General features: G+C 40.2%; 1 protein-coding gene across 1 annotated transcript in view; it reads left to right on the top strand.

Moving 5' to 3' along the window:
- The window catches only part of SPOCK1 (SPARC (osteonectin), cwcv and kazal like domains proteoglycan 1), a 262,026-nt gene that overhangs the window by 234,830 nt on the left and 11,870 nt on the right, over positions 1–15,326 (top strand). The window contains exon 7 of the mRNA XM_054287845.1: positions 12,898–13,014. Within this exon, the coding sequence (XP_054143820.1) occupies positions 12,898–13,014 (117 nt within the window). The remainder of the gene's footprint in view (positions 1–12,897; positions 13,015–15,326) is intronic.

Raw genomic sequence — 15,326 nt, 5'->3', positions numbered from 1 at the left:
TAGGTATCAAACTGTCAACTACCACACTCAGTTGTGGTCTGCTCCTTCGTGTGCAGTTTTGGTGGAACTTTCACATTTTCTCTGCAGAACTGCTTATGTAACAGGACACTTGCTTTCTTATCTCTCTCTCTCCACAAACTATTGCTTTTCAATCAAACCAACAACAGCAAAGGTCAGGATTTATGCAATAATATCAGGTGGGAGTGCAGAGGGGAGCTGGAATGGAGGCTGGGAGGCAGCCATGAGCCATGGCCAGCTCTCTTCTTTCTTCTTGCAATGTGTCACTCATCCATGAAGGAGCATTAATGCCCTCTGTGTGTACCATCCCTGTACACACTGCTGGGAATGTGTAACGTTGCTCTTAGTAACAACATTCCATTATTTTCTGTCTCGCAGTTGTCAATAAATCATCTGTTAAATGAATCAGGCCTTGTGAACTTGAACTGGCAAGATTGATTTTTTGCATGATGTTTCTTTAGGAAATGAATTAAATCTTAGAAAGAAAAATGTGTGCACAGTGGCAGAGCATGCTTTCACAGAGAGAGTATTTATGATGAATAGAAGGAAAATAGAGTACACATGCTTCAAAGAGCACATTCTTGTAATGATGCTCAGTACTAATATGATCTGAAGTAAAGATGGTAAGATCAGAAGCTTTCAATGTAGAAAGATTATCATTTCCTTTGAAAGCATTATTTACTGCAAAATCCTGATATACTTTTAGATATACATTGAGTTTTTGCATTGTAATTTACCTAAGTCCTTATTTTTTTGGCTTTCCTCTGTATCTGTCAAAATAATTGGGCTTTCAGCAGTGCTTTTTACAGACAGAGGATATGAATCCAGGAGTGATTTTTTTCTCTTTACTGCCTGCCTTTACAACAGCTGAAGGAGGAAGATCCTCTTGCATTATTACTTGCATGGAGGCAGCTCTGAGAGTCTGTGAGCAAGAGTGAATGTGTGTCCCCTCCACATGCTGGAACACAGATATTTAAATCCAGGCTCCTGTTGCTGTCAGGGAAGGCTTCAGGAAGACCAAAACAAAATTTCCAATGAGTTCTCCAAGATTTTCTTAACATTAGAAGTACATTTCTATGATCAGTCATACCAAGTGAAGTAGGGAATTATTTTTGATCTTTAGCACTGAGACACACATAGATAATAACCACACTGTGGTTATTAGCTCACAATAACATGATGAGATTGTTGCCTTTGTGGGATGACTGCTTTTCCTGACAGTGACAGGGATAGTAAATGGTGCACTAAAATCCTGGCATCTGCAGATACTTCAGTGTCCAGGAAGGTGTGGCAAAATGGGGAAAGTATATTCAAGCTCTATAGTGCATTAAAAGTTAAAAAAAATAAAAGGTATGGAATGTGAAATTATATCCCTGTATCCTTAAAGAGCACCAAAGAAATAGTGAAATCTAAAAGGCATAAGGCAACTTTTGGAGGAAGATTAAAAATAATACTAAAATGAAGACTAAATAATTCTAAAATTCTTTCAATGTGTGACACCTGGAACTTTCAGCTACCCATGTAAATTCAGAACCTTAGAAAATAACAGGCTAATTTGACTAATATGGTCTACATGTGTTCAAATCTGGGATTTGAACTGGACATTGTGATAAAAAATCTAGGGGAAATACTGTTTTCACTAAAGGATGAATTCCTGTAGACAGCTCCGAGCAGTGTCAGAGAAACCAGCACAGCCTCAGAGTTCCCAGTTCAGAGTTGCCACTGGAAAGCTGCTGATGTTTGCACAGTGGGCAGCCTTGTCCTGCACTCCTCCAGGATGCCTGGCTGGACCTTTCAGAAAATCTTCTAATTGCAAACACTTTGAGGACATTGATCCACAGCCACTCTGTGGATCACTCAGAGTAATTAAATAATTACCCTGAAGAGCACTTGTGTGGCCTGGCAGGGGATGGGGATGGAAGAACCCACCCAGAGCTCCATTCTGACCCCTGCTGCTGCCCCCTCCCAGAACATTCCTCTTTTCTCACTCATTCTTTAAGCAGGTGCAACCCAGGAATTTAATCTTCTTCAGAATGACCAAATTTTAAATTAGATTCAGATTATTTTGATTTTGGTTTAAGCCATCAGCAAGTCAGCATCTAGGCCTGGGAAAGGGGAGCTCTCCTTTCCAGGCAGTGTTTTCTCCTATTCTTTGCTTTTTACTGCTCACAGACTTGCCTGTGCTTTGGGGAGATGATAATAATTACATCTACAAAAGCTTACAACTGCCCTGCAATACACCCTGTCAGCCTGGCCACTTTCAAAGCTTTTTCAGCCACAATTGCAAATCTGTCATTTTTTTTCCACAAAATAAAATTCCTTCCACACAAGCCATTTTTATCTTTTTTGGAATTGAACAGCTTATGGTTTTTATAATGCCACAGGATGGTTTTGATCTTACTTACTGCTTTTCTATTATTTTGGATGTTAAATATTTTAATAGTGCAAATGTTTTTAAAAATTGGGACATTTTCAATAAACCATATCCTAGAATACACAAAACTCAAGCCTACCTCTAAAAGACTTTTAAAATACACAAATGTGCATCAAGAGCTGAGAAAATTGTCATTTCTTTAAATCGTTCTTCAAAACATGCATTAGTAGGAGACCTTTGCAGCTACATTCCATACATTTTTGACGTTATTGATTCCCACAGCTTCTAAGTGTCATGTGCTCATTAGTAAGCCCATCTCATATTATTCTTTACTCTGTTAAATGAAGTTTTGTAGCTACATGAGATAATACATGTTACAGTAGGCAAATAAGACAGTGAGTATTTTGAGCCTTTTTTATCTACAGCCCTCTCTGACACTCAGCTCATCTTAGCTATCCTCTCTTTAATCCTGGAGAAGTTTGTTTTGTGCTTTAGCAGCTCTTTGGTCCAGAAACAGAGGCCAGAACGGTGTCAGTGGCCACCTCAGCCAAAAGCACCAAAGTTTGTTAAAAATTGAGCCACTCCACCACTTTGCTGGGGACGGTTCAGGCAAGTTCCCAAGCACAAGTTCTTTGAGGGAGGAGGTGATTATTTATTTTACCCCCAGCTGGGGTCCTGTCCTTTGGGGAGTTCCCACAGTCCCCCTGCTCACACCACACCACAGAGTGTGGCATTCTCCTTCTCTGGAAAATCCCTTCGCCCAGAATTTTTCTCCTGGGAAGCTGAGAACCCTCAGAGATAAAGGAAAACAGTTATTATCTCATTTGCTTCTCCTGTGTTATGCTCACATGTGGAATGTGTTTGGAGATTGTTTACCACAGGTGATTGTTTTGTTGATTTCTGGTGTGGGTTGTTTTCACTCTTTGGCTAATCAGGGCCAAGCTGTGTCAAGACTCAGGAGAGAGCCACAAGTTTTCATTATTATCTTTTTAGCATTCTGTAAGTATCTTTTCTGTATTGTTTAGTTAGTTAGTATAGTATTCTTTAATATAATACAGTGTTATAAAGTAATAAATTAGCCTTTTGAGAACATGGAGTCAGATTCATCATTCCTTCCTGCCATGAGGGTCCCTGCAAATCCAATAACAGAGTTGTCAGCCCAGAAGCCAGAGCCCTGCTTGAGATGCACTTTCTTGTGCCTCTGCTGAGAAGTGCATTCTAATGCCTTTGTTAATGGGATGCACTTGAGCATGGATGAACCATCCCAGACAAGTGTGTTTGCTCACACACTGATTGCTCCTCACTCCTGGTAATGGCACTGCCCTGGTGTACAAATGGCCCCAATAAAATCCTGGTCAGGTCATAAATCTGTGCAAATTTGGTTCCCAATATTCAGGACTATCGTATTTCCTTATGGTGATTTCTGCTCCCTTTGGTTGTTCCATGCTGCCCTGAATGCTGGGTCACAGCGCTGCATTTCCTCGTGGCATTTGTGCATTTCTGCCTTTGCAAGGTGCAGTAGTGCATGGGTAGTTCTGATTTCCTGTTGGGGGATCTTTGCAATCCACAGGGGAGCTGTGTTGTCTCATTTGCACTTTCTTATTGAATTTCAATCAGGTTTCCCAGCAATTTGCTGGAGGAATTCCTGTGGGACACCTTCAAATGCTCCTAGCCACATGCCGTCCGACAACTCCTCATTTTCTCTTCTGTGTTTTCTCATTTAAGAATAATTCACCACATGACAACATTTTACATTAATGAAGCCCTGGTGGTATCAGATATGATGACATTCTGTAGGGAACAGAGAAAATAAACACAGGGATAGACTCAGTATAAAGTAAAAATCAGCTGATGTGCAAAAAAGTTAATGAGGGGGAAAACCAGCTTCTGCTGGCATATGCTGACTCACGAGTATCTCTCTCTCCATCCTGCTCAAGCACAGGCAAATTGGATTTATCTGTCGCTTTTCAAGGGTCTCTCAGGAGGAGAGTAAGGATAGTGGGCTCCAGTAAAAATTAAGTGAATCTAGTCAATGGTTTCCCCTTTTTTTTCTGTTTGATAGAGCACCAGTTCCTGGAAGAAAGAGTCTTTCTAATCAATTCCTGGGTTTCTTTGCAGGTTTTAGGCAGTATCTGGTGTCCTGGCAGGGATTCTGGGAAGAATTTGGGGTGGGGTTTTTTCCTATGAGAAAGCAGCTCGGTCCTAGTGTTCATTGTCACTCTGGAAATGTCCTGTGCTGGATCCACCCAGGCTGCACAGTGAGGGTCCTGCTTTTGTCCTTCTCTACAATATTCTGCAGGTTTTTTTTTCTTAGGGTAGAGCAATGATCATTACTGTGAGAGTGAAGAACCCAAACATTACCCCAAAACAAGCATACCCAGCACACACTAGCATTTGGATCTTGGTGTCCATAAAAATAATACCTTTTCACATTAAAGCAAACAAAAAAACTCCAATGATCAACTGCGAGCTCCTTAATTTTAGATTTGAACAAACTTAAAGAGATGGAGTAGTGTGAGAAGAACAGAATTATGTAAAAGTGGTTTTATCCTATGAACAACTTCCATGTGCTTTAAAAGAATGGTATCAAATAATAATTAATATCTCTTTTTACTATGACACCTTACAAAAATTATCTACTGCCATTGAGTTTTCTCCTAATTCAGTTTAGGTCTATCTATGATTGCACAAAGAACTGTAAAAATTAGAGGTCTCTTACAGCTCATTTCATATATAGTAATATTTTCAACTTCTTTTTGAGAAGTGGTGCATGAGCTTATTCTTCAACATAAGATTCAGTGAAACCACCCTCTGTTTTCACTTTTTCCCCCTAAATATAATCTCTTCATTTTTATTCTTGGATGTTGCTTTCCCACTTCAATTGGACATAAATAGATCTGCCCATTTCTTCTCAAATACTTTCAATTTACTAATTTTACTTCCTGAATTTTCCTCTTTCCAGCTCAAAGCTATTTTCTTTATGGAAAGTAGCAGCTGCCCTTAACATCACCAGCTCAAGTTATTTCCAACTACTGTTACACAGAACATTTTTACTGAAGATCAGAATCTAAAATTTCTCTTTGTTCAGCAAGTGAAGCAAAACAACCTCCTGGATGTGAAGTTCAGCAGGTTGTCTCCAACATTTTCAGCTGTGGCTTTGGAAGGCCTGTGGGAAACAATTCCACTTAAAACCCAAATATACACACTATGGTAGCCTCTTTGTCTAAAAACAACTGCCCCACAATTCCTTCATTTTAACCACAGTGAGTTTGTTTCTACTCTTAATTATTCTTCCAGCTTTGCTGATTAGTTATTCCCAGTCCCTTGGAGTGCAATATCTGCTGAGCTGTCAGCAGTGAAGTCAAGTATCTGTGAAAACCTCCCATGGGCTGGGAGCTGTGTGTTTACTTTAAACACTGCTTTAATCTCAGAGCAATGGTCAGTTTTTCTGATAACTCATCCCCCTTGCAAAGATTGGCCAGTGCTGGACAGGCCATGGCTAAAGCCAACTGGAGTCTGTGCTCTGAAATCTGCTGGGGACATCTGTTCAGAGTTGAGTGAAAAACAGAGAGGGAGAGAGGGAGGGAAGGAGGAAGGCAAGAAGGGAGATGATGACTCTATAAAGCCTTTTTTTATCCAGAGTGCTGCATGAACTGTTGGAAAAGTCCACTCAGTCTGACATTTTTATTTGCTCTGCTTTAGTTTTCAGTTGATGTAACTCTATCCCACCTTTCAGGTGTTGTGACAGAGTTGAATGAGGGCATTAGAGCAAGCTGGCAAATGAATTTTGGTAGGCTAAGAACTATGCAGGAGATAACATTTTAAATAGTACCTGACATGGCCAGAATGTCACAAGGGACATTACTCCCACAGGCTTCCTGCTTGGCTCTGAAAGTCCCCCACCATCATTATAGTTTGGATGTATTTAAAAATAAAACTCCAGGCTTCTTAATCACCTGGCAAAGATGCACTTTCCAGGGTTCCCACAATTAATGTGAGCACAAAAGGAAGTAGCAGTAAGCACTAGGAAAGCAGATGTACACTTTGCCTCCAGTGCTGAGGGAGCTTTGTAGCTCTCAATCTTGCTTCACACAGTTCTAGCTGAGCTTTGTGTTTTAAATGTGCCTTTTTAAAGGAGCTCCAGATCAAAGCCTATTTCATCTTCCCAATAACTCAGCTGCTCCTGTAATCATCTCAAAGTCTGAACTGCAGGATCTTGGCATCTGCTGCTGTATATATAAGTAAGCCAAGGCAAAACAAGTGACAGCAGGATCAGAGGTGGTTATCAGCATAGGTGTCAACCCTGTGAAAGAATAGCCAGTGAGTGCCAAAAATGCAGTGAGACAAATATGTCCATGTAGAGCTCTGTCATGAGGTGTTGGTGACCTCAGGAGCAGTTTTACAGGTGAGCTGTTCATTGATTGAACTGGCAAGGCATGTTTGACATGCACAACCTTTCCTTATAGTAACAGCAAACAATCCATTCCTTTCTACTTCATAAAATTATTGGCATAATACTTCATTTTTTATTGTTATAAGAAGTTGCCTGAGGCCTCAATGAAAAGAGCAAATTAGAGCATTACTCCTTCCAACCACGAACAGTGAAATATTTGTGGAGGCCATTATTGCCAGAGTTGCATCACCCAAATATCACATATAAAACACTTGGGAGTCATCTGCAAGTCACACAGATGTGTGTATGTTTATATGCATCTGTGTGGGGTTGGATTGGAAGTGGAAGGTTAGCACAGCCCTGAATTTATCTTGATGCTTACTTTGAAAGCAGCTCCTGCAGCAGCAGAGCACTATTCTGCATTTTTGGGACAGATCCACCCTCTTAGCCCAAAAGATGCTACAATTTTTTTAACTGCCTTTTTTACTAATCCACACACGTATGGACCTTGCTAGCAGGGTGAAATAAGATGCTGACTTACCTGCAAGAAAGTGTAATGATGTTTGTCAGAGAAAACGTGGTTAAAATTGCTGCATTTTCTTTTTACAAAGCATGCAAAAATCAAAGATAATATAAAAATTAGTACTCCTGTCAGCCTCCATGCTAAGGTACATTTATGTCAAACCTTTTTAAGAAGTGTTGCCACATTGTTTTCAAATATGTTTTACCATATAATTTTGTTGAGTTAGTCTTCAAAAATGCAAAAAATGAGAGTTTTTTCCCCTTCTGAATTGCTGAAATAATGCCTGTCCTACTTCTAAATGGAGGAATATATCACTATTGGGCAATGTCATTTAAGTTTGTGCTATATCACATTTTAATCAAATCTAAACAGACTTGTCCTCCAGGCTCACAGGACAAATGACTGGGCAGTTTGTTACCATCACATGTGCTACCAGCAGAGCTGCTTTCTGCTTGTGAGCCAGGCAGCAGCAGGGCTGGGCTCCAATAATGCATCCACTGCCTCTTTCTTGGTGCTCAGGGAATAAAAAGTATCTCAGTCCATGGGCTCTCTTGCAAAGATTTTGTTTCTTATTTATGTTTTGTGGCTGGTCACCTCAACCACAACCCATTGATTCTGCTCCATGCAGCACATTTGCATCCTTAAGCAGGTTATTAAAAAGAAGTGGCATGTCCCCAAGCTGAAGATTTAATTTGCATGGGAAGAACACTTACCTCACTAAACTAACTAAATATGCATTTATTAAAGCTCCAATTTTTTTTTTTTATTTTTGTTATTTCTCTGCATTTGCAGCTTCTTTCCTCCTACAGTACAGAAACAGTGGAAGCTGTTCCACCTTTCAGGGGTGCATCCCTTTGGCATTCAGGGCTCCTCAATCTCTACCTAACAGACTAGTTAGTATTATATAACAATAATATGAACCCAAAGAACGTCTTTCCACAAGTAATTGGTAGGAATGTAGTATGATTTGTAAAAATTATTATTAGAATAAGAACAGTAGGAGTGAGAAGGCAACAGACAATGCCAGAGAGATGCCAGGAAAGTCAAATGACACAAAACCTTTTGTAGATATTCTGTGAATCTTGTTGCACACTTTGCTTGTGGGGAGATAGTGTACCACACCACTGTAACTTGTTCCTGGACAATATGGACTTCTTGTTAGCCAGAATATTCCAGCAGCAGGTGAGACATTAATATGATCCTGCAGGAATGGGCTTCCTAAGTATTAAGTCTTGTTTAGAATTCACTGCAGTAGGAGTTGTGAGGTTTGGGGGTTTTATATTGTTTGTGGATGGAGATTTTACAATATTGCTTTGCTAGGTTGGAGTAGAAATGGGATGTGATTCAGTATTGATTTAATCTTGTACATCTACAGGTAAGTTCAGTTTTAATGTTGATTTCTATCACTAAGTACTATTGAAAGTCCATATCTGAAAGAGTGAAATTAAATATTATACTGCTAATTTTCACCACCAATGTATATAGATTGGTATCTGTAGTGCTGGAAAAGTCCATAACAAAAGCAGGCCCATAAAAGCCTGAGCCTTTACAGCATGCTAATGGCTTTCCATTAGGTCAGATTAATGCTTGCTGCTTGGTGAAAATAGGTATTTAGCAACAGTGCTTTCAGTTTGTGAGGAATAAATAACTGCTGGACCAAGTGCTTCACCCTAGGGAATAAATCTGCACTTTGGCTTCTTGTTAATAAATCACTTTCTGCAGGATAATTTGTCACATCAGCAGATGCAGATCTGAGGATGTTGTTGGTCCAGCAGCTCTCATATCCTCCCCTGCATTCTCATTGCTGAGACTCCGAGAAGGGGCAGATTCTGCCCTGCTCCAGGTCCCAGTGCCACCCCAGGGCAGGACTGTGATCTGGGCTCAGGCTGGGAGCTTTACCCAGCTCTTACCCAGCTCTTCCCCAGCTCTTACCCAGCTCCTACCCAGCTCCTACCCAGCTCTTCCCCAGCTCTTCTCCAGCTCTTCCCCAGCTCCTACCCAGCTCTTACCCAGCTCTTACCCAGCTCCTACCCAGCTCTTTCCCAGCTCTTTCCCAGCTCTTTCCCAGCTCTTTCCCAGCTCTTACCCGCCTTCCTCCTCATCCCTGGCTGCAGTAGCTCCCATCCCAGCCTGCTGCTCTCAGGAAAGCCATGGGCTCTGAGCAGATCATCACAGCCATCAGCAGGGGAGGATCCAGAAATTAATGCCACACAGGGGCTGATATCAGATGGCTGCTAAAGCAGTTGACATCAGTAAAATAGCAAGGGTGAAGAACTGTGGGTTGTTTTCTCTTTAAGAGGGGCAGGAAATGAATTGAAGCCCAGGTCTCTTATCTCAGAGAAGACACACACCAGTGAAAATGCCTATTTACATGTGTGTGTAAAGCTCTGGTGTTTCTCAGCACCAGAGCTTTAAATGGTTGTTGACAGTTGACTGGACAGGTTCCAGTTGTGAGAGAGGGGCTGTGCAGAGTCTCCTCCCTTGGCAATTCTCTTCAGGCTGGATTTTTAAATCAGTGCTTCTAGTCATGTCAATATCCATATTGTTTGCAACCCTGGTGTTCTCTCCTTATAAATCTTCAAATAGCAAGAGACCCATTATCACATCCATTCCTCCTACAGCCCTGTGCTTCTTATGTGAGAAATGTGACTTGAAACTTCTATTAATAGTGAAGAGGTACATTTGCACTGCATTTTTCATGAAGAGGGTTCTTAAAAATGCTTTATAACTTCTACTAATGTAAATTTATATGTAAGGATCTCAGATGAGGGGCTCCTCCAAGCTAATTGTTTGATATATAACTAATGGGCCTTACCACCAGAAATAAAACATTGACTGCTCTGGTTCCTAGATGCCAGAGCACTGATTTTGTTTATATGAAACTCCTGTCCCAAATGTGCCCCAAACAAAAAAATACAGAATTATTATATGCCTCTGATAATGAAATAAATTAATATGAAATGAAATTCAAATGAAATAAATAAAAATGGAATGCAGTTCCATTGGGTAGAAAGGCAGGATTTTTTTAACCAGACATGGTAGCATTAAAATAAAATTTAATGCAAGAAATGTAAAATAAAAGAATGCTTCCTCTATTTTAATGTGCAGGAGAAAGTAAGATTGAGGGCATTAAATACTTGAATAGAAAATTAACTGAACTTTGCATTAAATTTTTGAAGTCTTGTCCAGAAATTTATTATTCACTCCATATTAATGGCAAAGTTGGCTGCTGTTTGAGTCATGAAACAGTATTTATTCTAGTGAAGAAAGACTGCAGTCCTAAGAGAGAACCTCAACCTCATACTCACTGTGGAATCATCCCTAAGCAGCATACTCAAGGAATATCTCATTTATTCACAGAAAATCTATCCAGAATGCAGAAAACTCCAGTTCTGGTCTTGCTGTCAATCATGCCTCAGATCAAATTCCAAAGGAAATTTGCAGGGTTTGTGGTCAGCAAAAACAAAAACAATAAATTCACCCAGGGTTCACTCTCAAACACTGCCCTCAAAAAAAGCTGTTTCTCAACATGGCTAAAGTTCCAAACATGAAAAATCTGTAACGGCTTCATTAGAAATGGCATTTTACAGACCCTGACATGTTTGATTGGCTGTTATAGAGACAAGTTGTTCCAAGTCTGATTTGCCATTAATTACTTCTGTTTACCATTCATTAATTACTTCTGTCCCACCTATGCTGTGCATTCAATCCTGGTTGGTATTGCAGTTTAAAAGCATGGATTCCAATTACCCCAGTCAATGCAGTTTACACCAAGTGACCACTTTATGAGGTTTATTTTAGAGACTTTATTTGGCCCTGGGGAGGGCATCCTGCAGGGTGCTGAGGCTGGGGACAGGGGGTGTGTGCTCCTTGTTCCTGCCCTCCATACAGGGTGAGTTTGGGAGCAAATCCAGTGTCCCCCAAAGCATTTGGCTTAATTTGGGTTGCTGTGGTGTCTGGGGTTGGCTTTGTGTTTGGAAATACACAAATCTAAGTCTGGAAAATGGTTCTAGAAGGTGTTTTCTTTATTATTATTTCTTTTTCCTGGGCCTTGACTGTCTGTGAGCTCAGTGTACCTGTCCAGAAGGCACAAGAATGGATGTTTGTAGTCCAGAGTTCCAGCCTTGGCCTCCATGTGCCACCATGATTATTTAAAGTATCAGGTTTGCACAATAAAACTGTATTATTCATTTCTTGGATTAATAAATTCTCCTTTTTTTTTCACCCAACTTGGAAAGATAAGATAGTTTACTATGAGTAAAATGTGATGTTAATTCAAATGAGAAAATAAAGTGGTAGCTTTTTCAGCAAGGTTGGCCACTTTACAATTATTTTTGTGTTGTCCTCCATTTATTTTACATTAATGGGATTTTTTGTTTAAGACCTGATTTTTCCTTACCTGAACTCAGCTTTAGAGGGATATTGGTCTTCATATCTTTATCTTTCATAGGAAAATTTATCAAACCCTTTCAGTGTTACAGAAAAAAAATGGAGAAATCTTTCTTTTTCTCTCCCTGAAATTTAGAAAATACTATAATTTCTATTTTTAACTTCAGAGTTATTCCTGTCCCAAACTAAAGTGTGAGAACAAACAAATCCTCAGAACAGCTGTGACATATCAGCAAGTTCCTTGTCATTGGAGCAGTGAGTTAAACTTGGGAGAGCTGTGGAACTCAATTTTCTTCAATAAGGTGGAAGGAAGGATATTATAATGTGCAGTGAGATGGAGAAGACTTATTGTGACTGTGAAGGATGTCTGCCTCTATGGCATAAAGTCTTGCTCTGTATTTCAAGAAATGTCGTTTAAAATGTAGAATGAGTGCACAGTAGGAATAATAAAATTGCCTGAGCATGTCAATTTTAAGCACTAAACATGATACAGAAATAAGAATATTTTTTTTGACAGAAACTCATTGCAAATGCAGGTTTCTTCCCTAAAAATATTTGCTTCAGCTGAACATTAATCTCTTGGCAGAAATTTCTGGGAAAATTAGATACTTCTCGGTAAAATTTATAAGAAAATAAATGCTTTACCAAGTTAACAAAATGGAATTGACAACCTTCAGAGGTGGTAGAGTCTCACTTGCAGTAGAACTAGAGCAACATAACAATTTTTTCTGTATATAAATAAGTATATATATTTTCTATTACTGTGATAATAGCTTTATATAAAGCCAAATGTGCTTATAAATTATCCCTAGCATCTTTTTTGAGTAGCATGTCTAGGCAAGGATGTCCCTCCTCCCCATCTGTTTGACTGATATTTTTCTCTGAAATCCTAAAAGGTGAAAACATTTAAGTTAAACAGTCACATAGCTCTAATTGCCAACTGGCAGGGAGCTCTGCATGGCACTTCTTCCATCACCACTCGTGTCAGCTTCCAAGGAAGTACTTGAGCACAACTTAAAATTCAGCATGACTTACATTTTCTTTTTATCTCGCATCCTTTTCCCTGACCTTCTCTTTTTCCTTCAGAGCTCTTAATGAGGAGAACTTTACAACCATAAACACAATTTTCCTAATGGTCTCTCTGGGGAGAGGCTTTTCCCTGGTGGCCCTGACTCAGCCTGCTGCTTTGTTCTCTCCTAGCTTGCACAGACAAGGAGCTGAGGAGTCTGGCCTCGAGGCTGAAGGACTGGTTTGGAGCCCTGCACGAGGATGCCAATCGTGTCATCAAACCCACGAGCTCGGAGACAGCACAAGGCAGTAAGAAACCCCTTCCCCTTCAACTCTGGGTGTTGTAGGAGCTTCCAACCTGAGAATTTAACTGAGCACTGCTGCAACATCCTGTCAGGCAGGTGCCAGTGAATAAGCAGGTACCTTAAGTCCTGATCCTGCTGTTTTCTGAAGGAGCTGCAGTCGTTCTGTCCCCTCTCTCTGCCCCAAACTGCCCTAGAAACTGGCAGTCAAAGGCAGAGAGACCTTCACAAGTTAATCAGGCAAATAAATGTCTGAAGGCCATGGAGAACAGCCCTGTATGAGGAACTGAAACTGCTCAGGGAGTTCTCTCAAGAGCTGGGGTTAGTTATTGTGGTGTAGTTTGTGTCTGTACAGTTAAATTCCATCACCTTCCAATTCAGCGTGGCTGCATCCAAATCATTCCTTGGGGTTGGACTCTGGTCACTGCTTAACCACCAGTTTTATGACCAGGCATTTTCTGACACATTGTCAGTGGCATAAGATGAAAATATGGCATACAAGCATAGGAAACGTTATGCCAATGTTGGAAAAAACTCACTTAGATTTTACTTTAAAAATTCCTCTTAACAGTTTATGTAAGGGAAAGAATAATCAAAACATCCACATCTGAGCCATGTAGCTAGAAGAGTTAAATGGTGGAGAAAGCTGCAGCCCATTGTGTCCTGGGTATTTAATAACACCATCTTTGCCTTCTTTGATGCATTTTTTTTAAGAAAGAAAGAATACGAACAGTCTAGAGGACATTTACTCTCTGTGGGTTAAGCCAACATGACTGATTTTGATGTCATTTAGCCACTAGGGAGGGGAAGGATTCAGATAACAGCATTAAAAGAGGTCATGCTCATCAGAGAGCAGATGCAAATTCACTTTCTGTGAGGACTCATTAATTCTTTTAAAGAGTGTCCCAAAACACGTGGGCTCTTGGGCTGCAAAGCAGGATGCACAAGTTTTATCTAGGTGTGTGCTTCACTTAACTTCACTGATTCTCTACGGTGAGCTGTCTAAAGCCAGGGTCCAAACCCAGAATTGGAAGGGTCCAGCAGCTGTTGCTTTTATGGCTTTTTTCAGCTGATGTCCCTGTAGAATGACAGCACAGAGGCTACAGGAGCACTAGAGGAGACCCAGCACATCAGGGTGGGCATTTTCTGTTGGTCCAGGTCTCCACAGCCCCAATTTTTTGCTACATCTGAGCTGGGGTAGCAGCAGATTAGCTCTTCCTAAAGAGAATATACCATGGGCAGTATTGCTCAAAACTACAGACAAATCCAGTAATTCCACCACACATCTTAAAACTCTGTGCTGAAACAAGTCATGTTTAGTGTAAATGATCTTTTTTTCATGTGTCCCTTATTTTGCACAGTATTTGCAACAAAGTCAGTGTCTTTAAAATTGTATGTCCTACTTATTTCTGAAAAAGTGCTCCAAAAAAGATATTCTCATGCAGAGGATCTGAACCACAGTGCAAAAAGCAACTGGATGTACAGCTAATCATGGCTTCCAGATGTGAATTCATTTCAAACCCCATGACAGAAAGCCTTAGAGGCTTTAAACTTTATTTGAAGTCCTTTAGGCCCAGAATCATAGGAAATCTTATTTTATCAGATTGTCAAAAGGATGTTTTCATGCAGTTGATTCATGACATTCTCTTGGTGACCTTGCCAGAGACCAAATCCTAAGGTGTTGAGTAGTTGTTTTTTGGGTTTTTTCTCCTTAAGCAGTTTCAGTGAGAAAAACATTCCTGGTAATTCTGCAGTGTTTGCTCTGATTCACAGAGGAGCTGTTATCTCTTTTTAGTTTAGTTTGATTCCTGGCAGCTTTTATTTGAAAGGCTGCCTGATGATTTTAAACACTTGATCTCAACAATGTTCGTTTTTAGACTGTTGACTTAGTTTGCACATTTTCTACATTTTCTTATTTTCTTCTATATCAATTTAAAAAAAAAAGAAAGAAACTTTATGAGTTTAGATACCTAAGCCAGTTTTAAATGCCACAAAACTTGGGCTTGTTTTTCTTTTTGAGGTTTTGCAACAGAATTCATGAATTAATCTGCATGTGCCAAATTCTGCAGCTCACATTCTCCCTGGTGGCACTGAAAATACACACAGGGTGAGGACAGCAGTATTTGGCTCTCTCCAACTTCAAACATTTGTAAAAATGAAAGACACCTTAAACAGGGCTCAGAATTCAAAGCACAGTTCACATACCCAAGCTGTGGAAAGGGATGTCTGTGAATCCTGGCACACAGGACACCCACAATCTGATGTACACATTGCCCTTTTTTATGGCTCAGCCTATGTTGCCCTCCTCACCACACACTT

Source organism: Melozone crissalis, unplaced genomic scaffold (genome assembly GCF_028551555.1).
Source record: "Melozone crissalis strain CALT ecotype California unplaced genomic scaffold, PUWL_Pcris_2 ptg000061l_1, whole genome shotgun sequence".
Classification (NCBI taxonomy): Eukaryota; Metazoa; Chordata; class Aves; order Passeriformes; family Passerellidae; genus Melozone; species Melozone crissalis.
The sequence above is the reverse complement of the archived record's forward strand: the minus strand, read 5'-3'. Positions and strand labels throughout refer to the sequence as shown.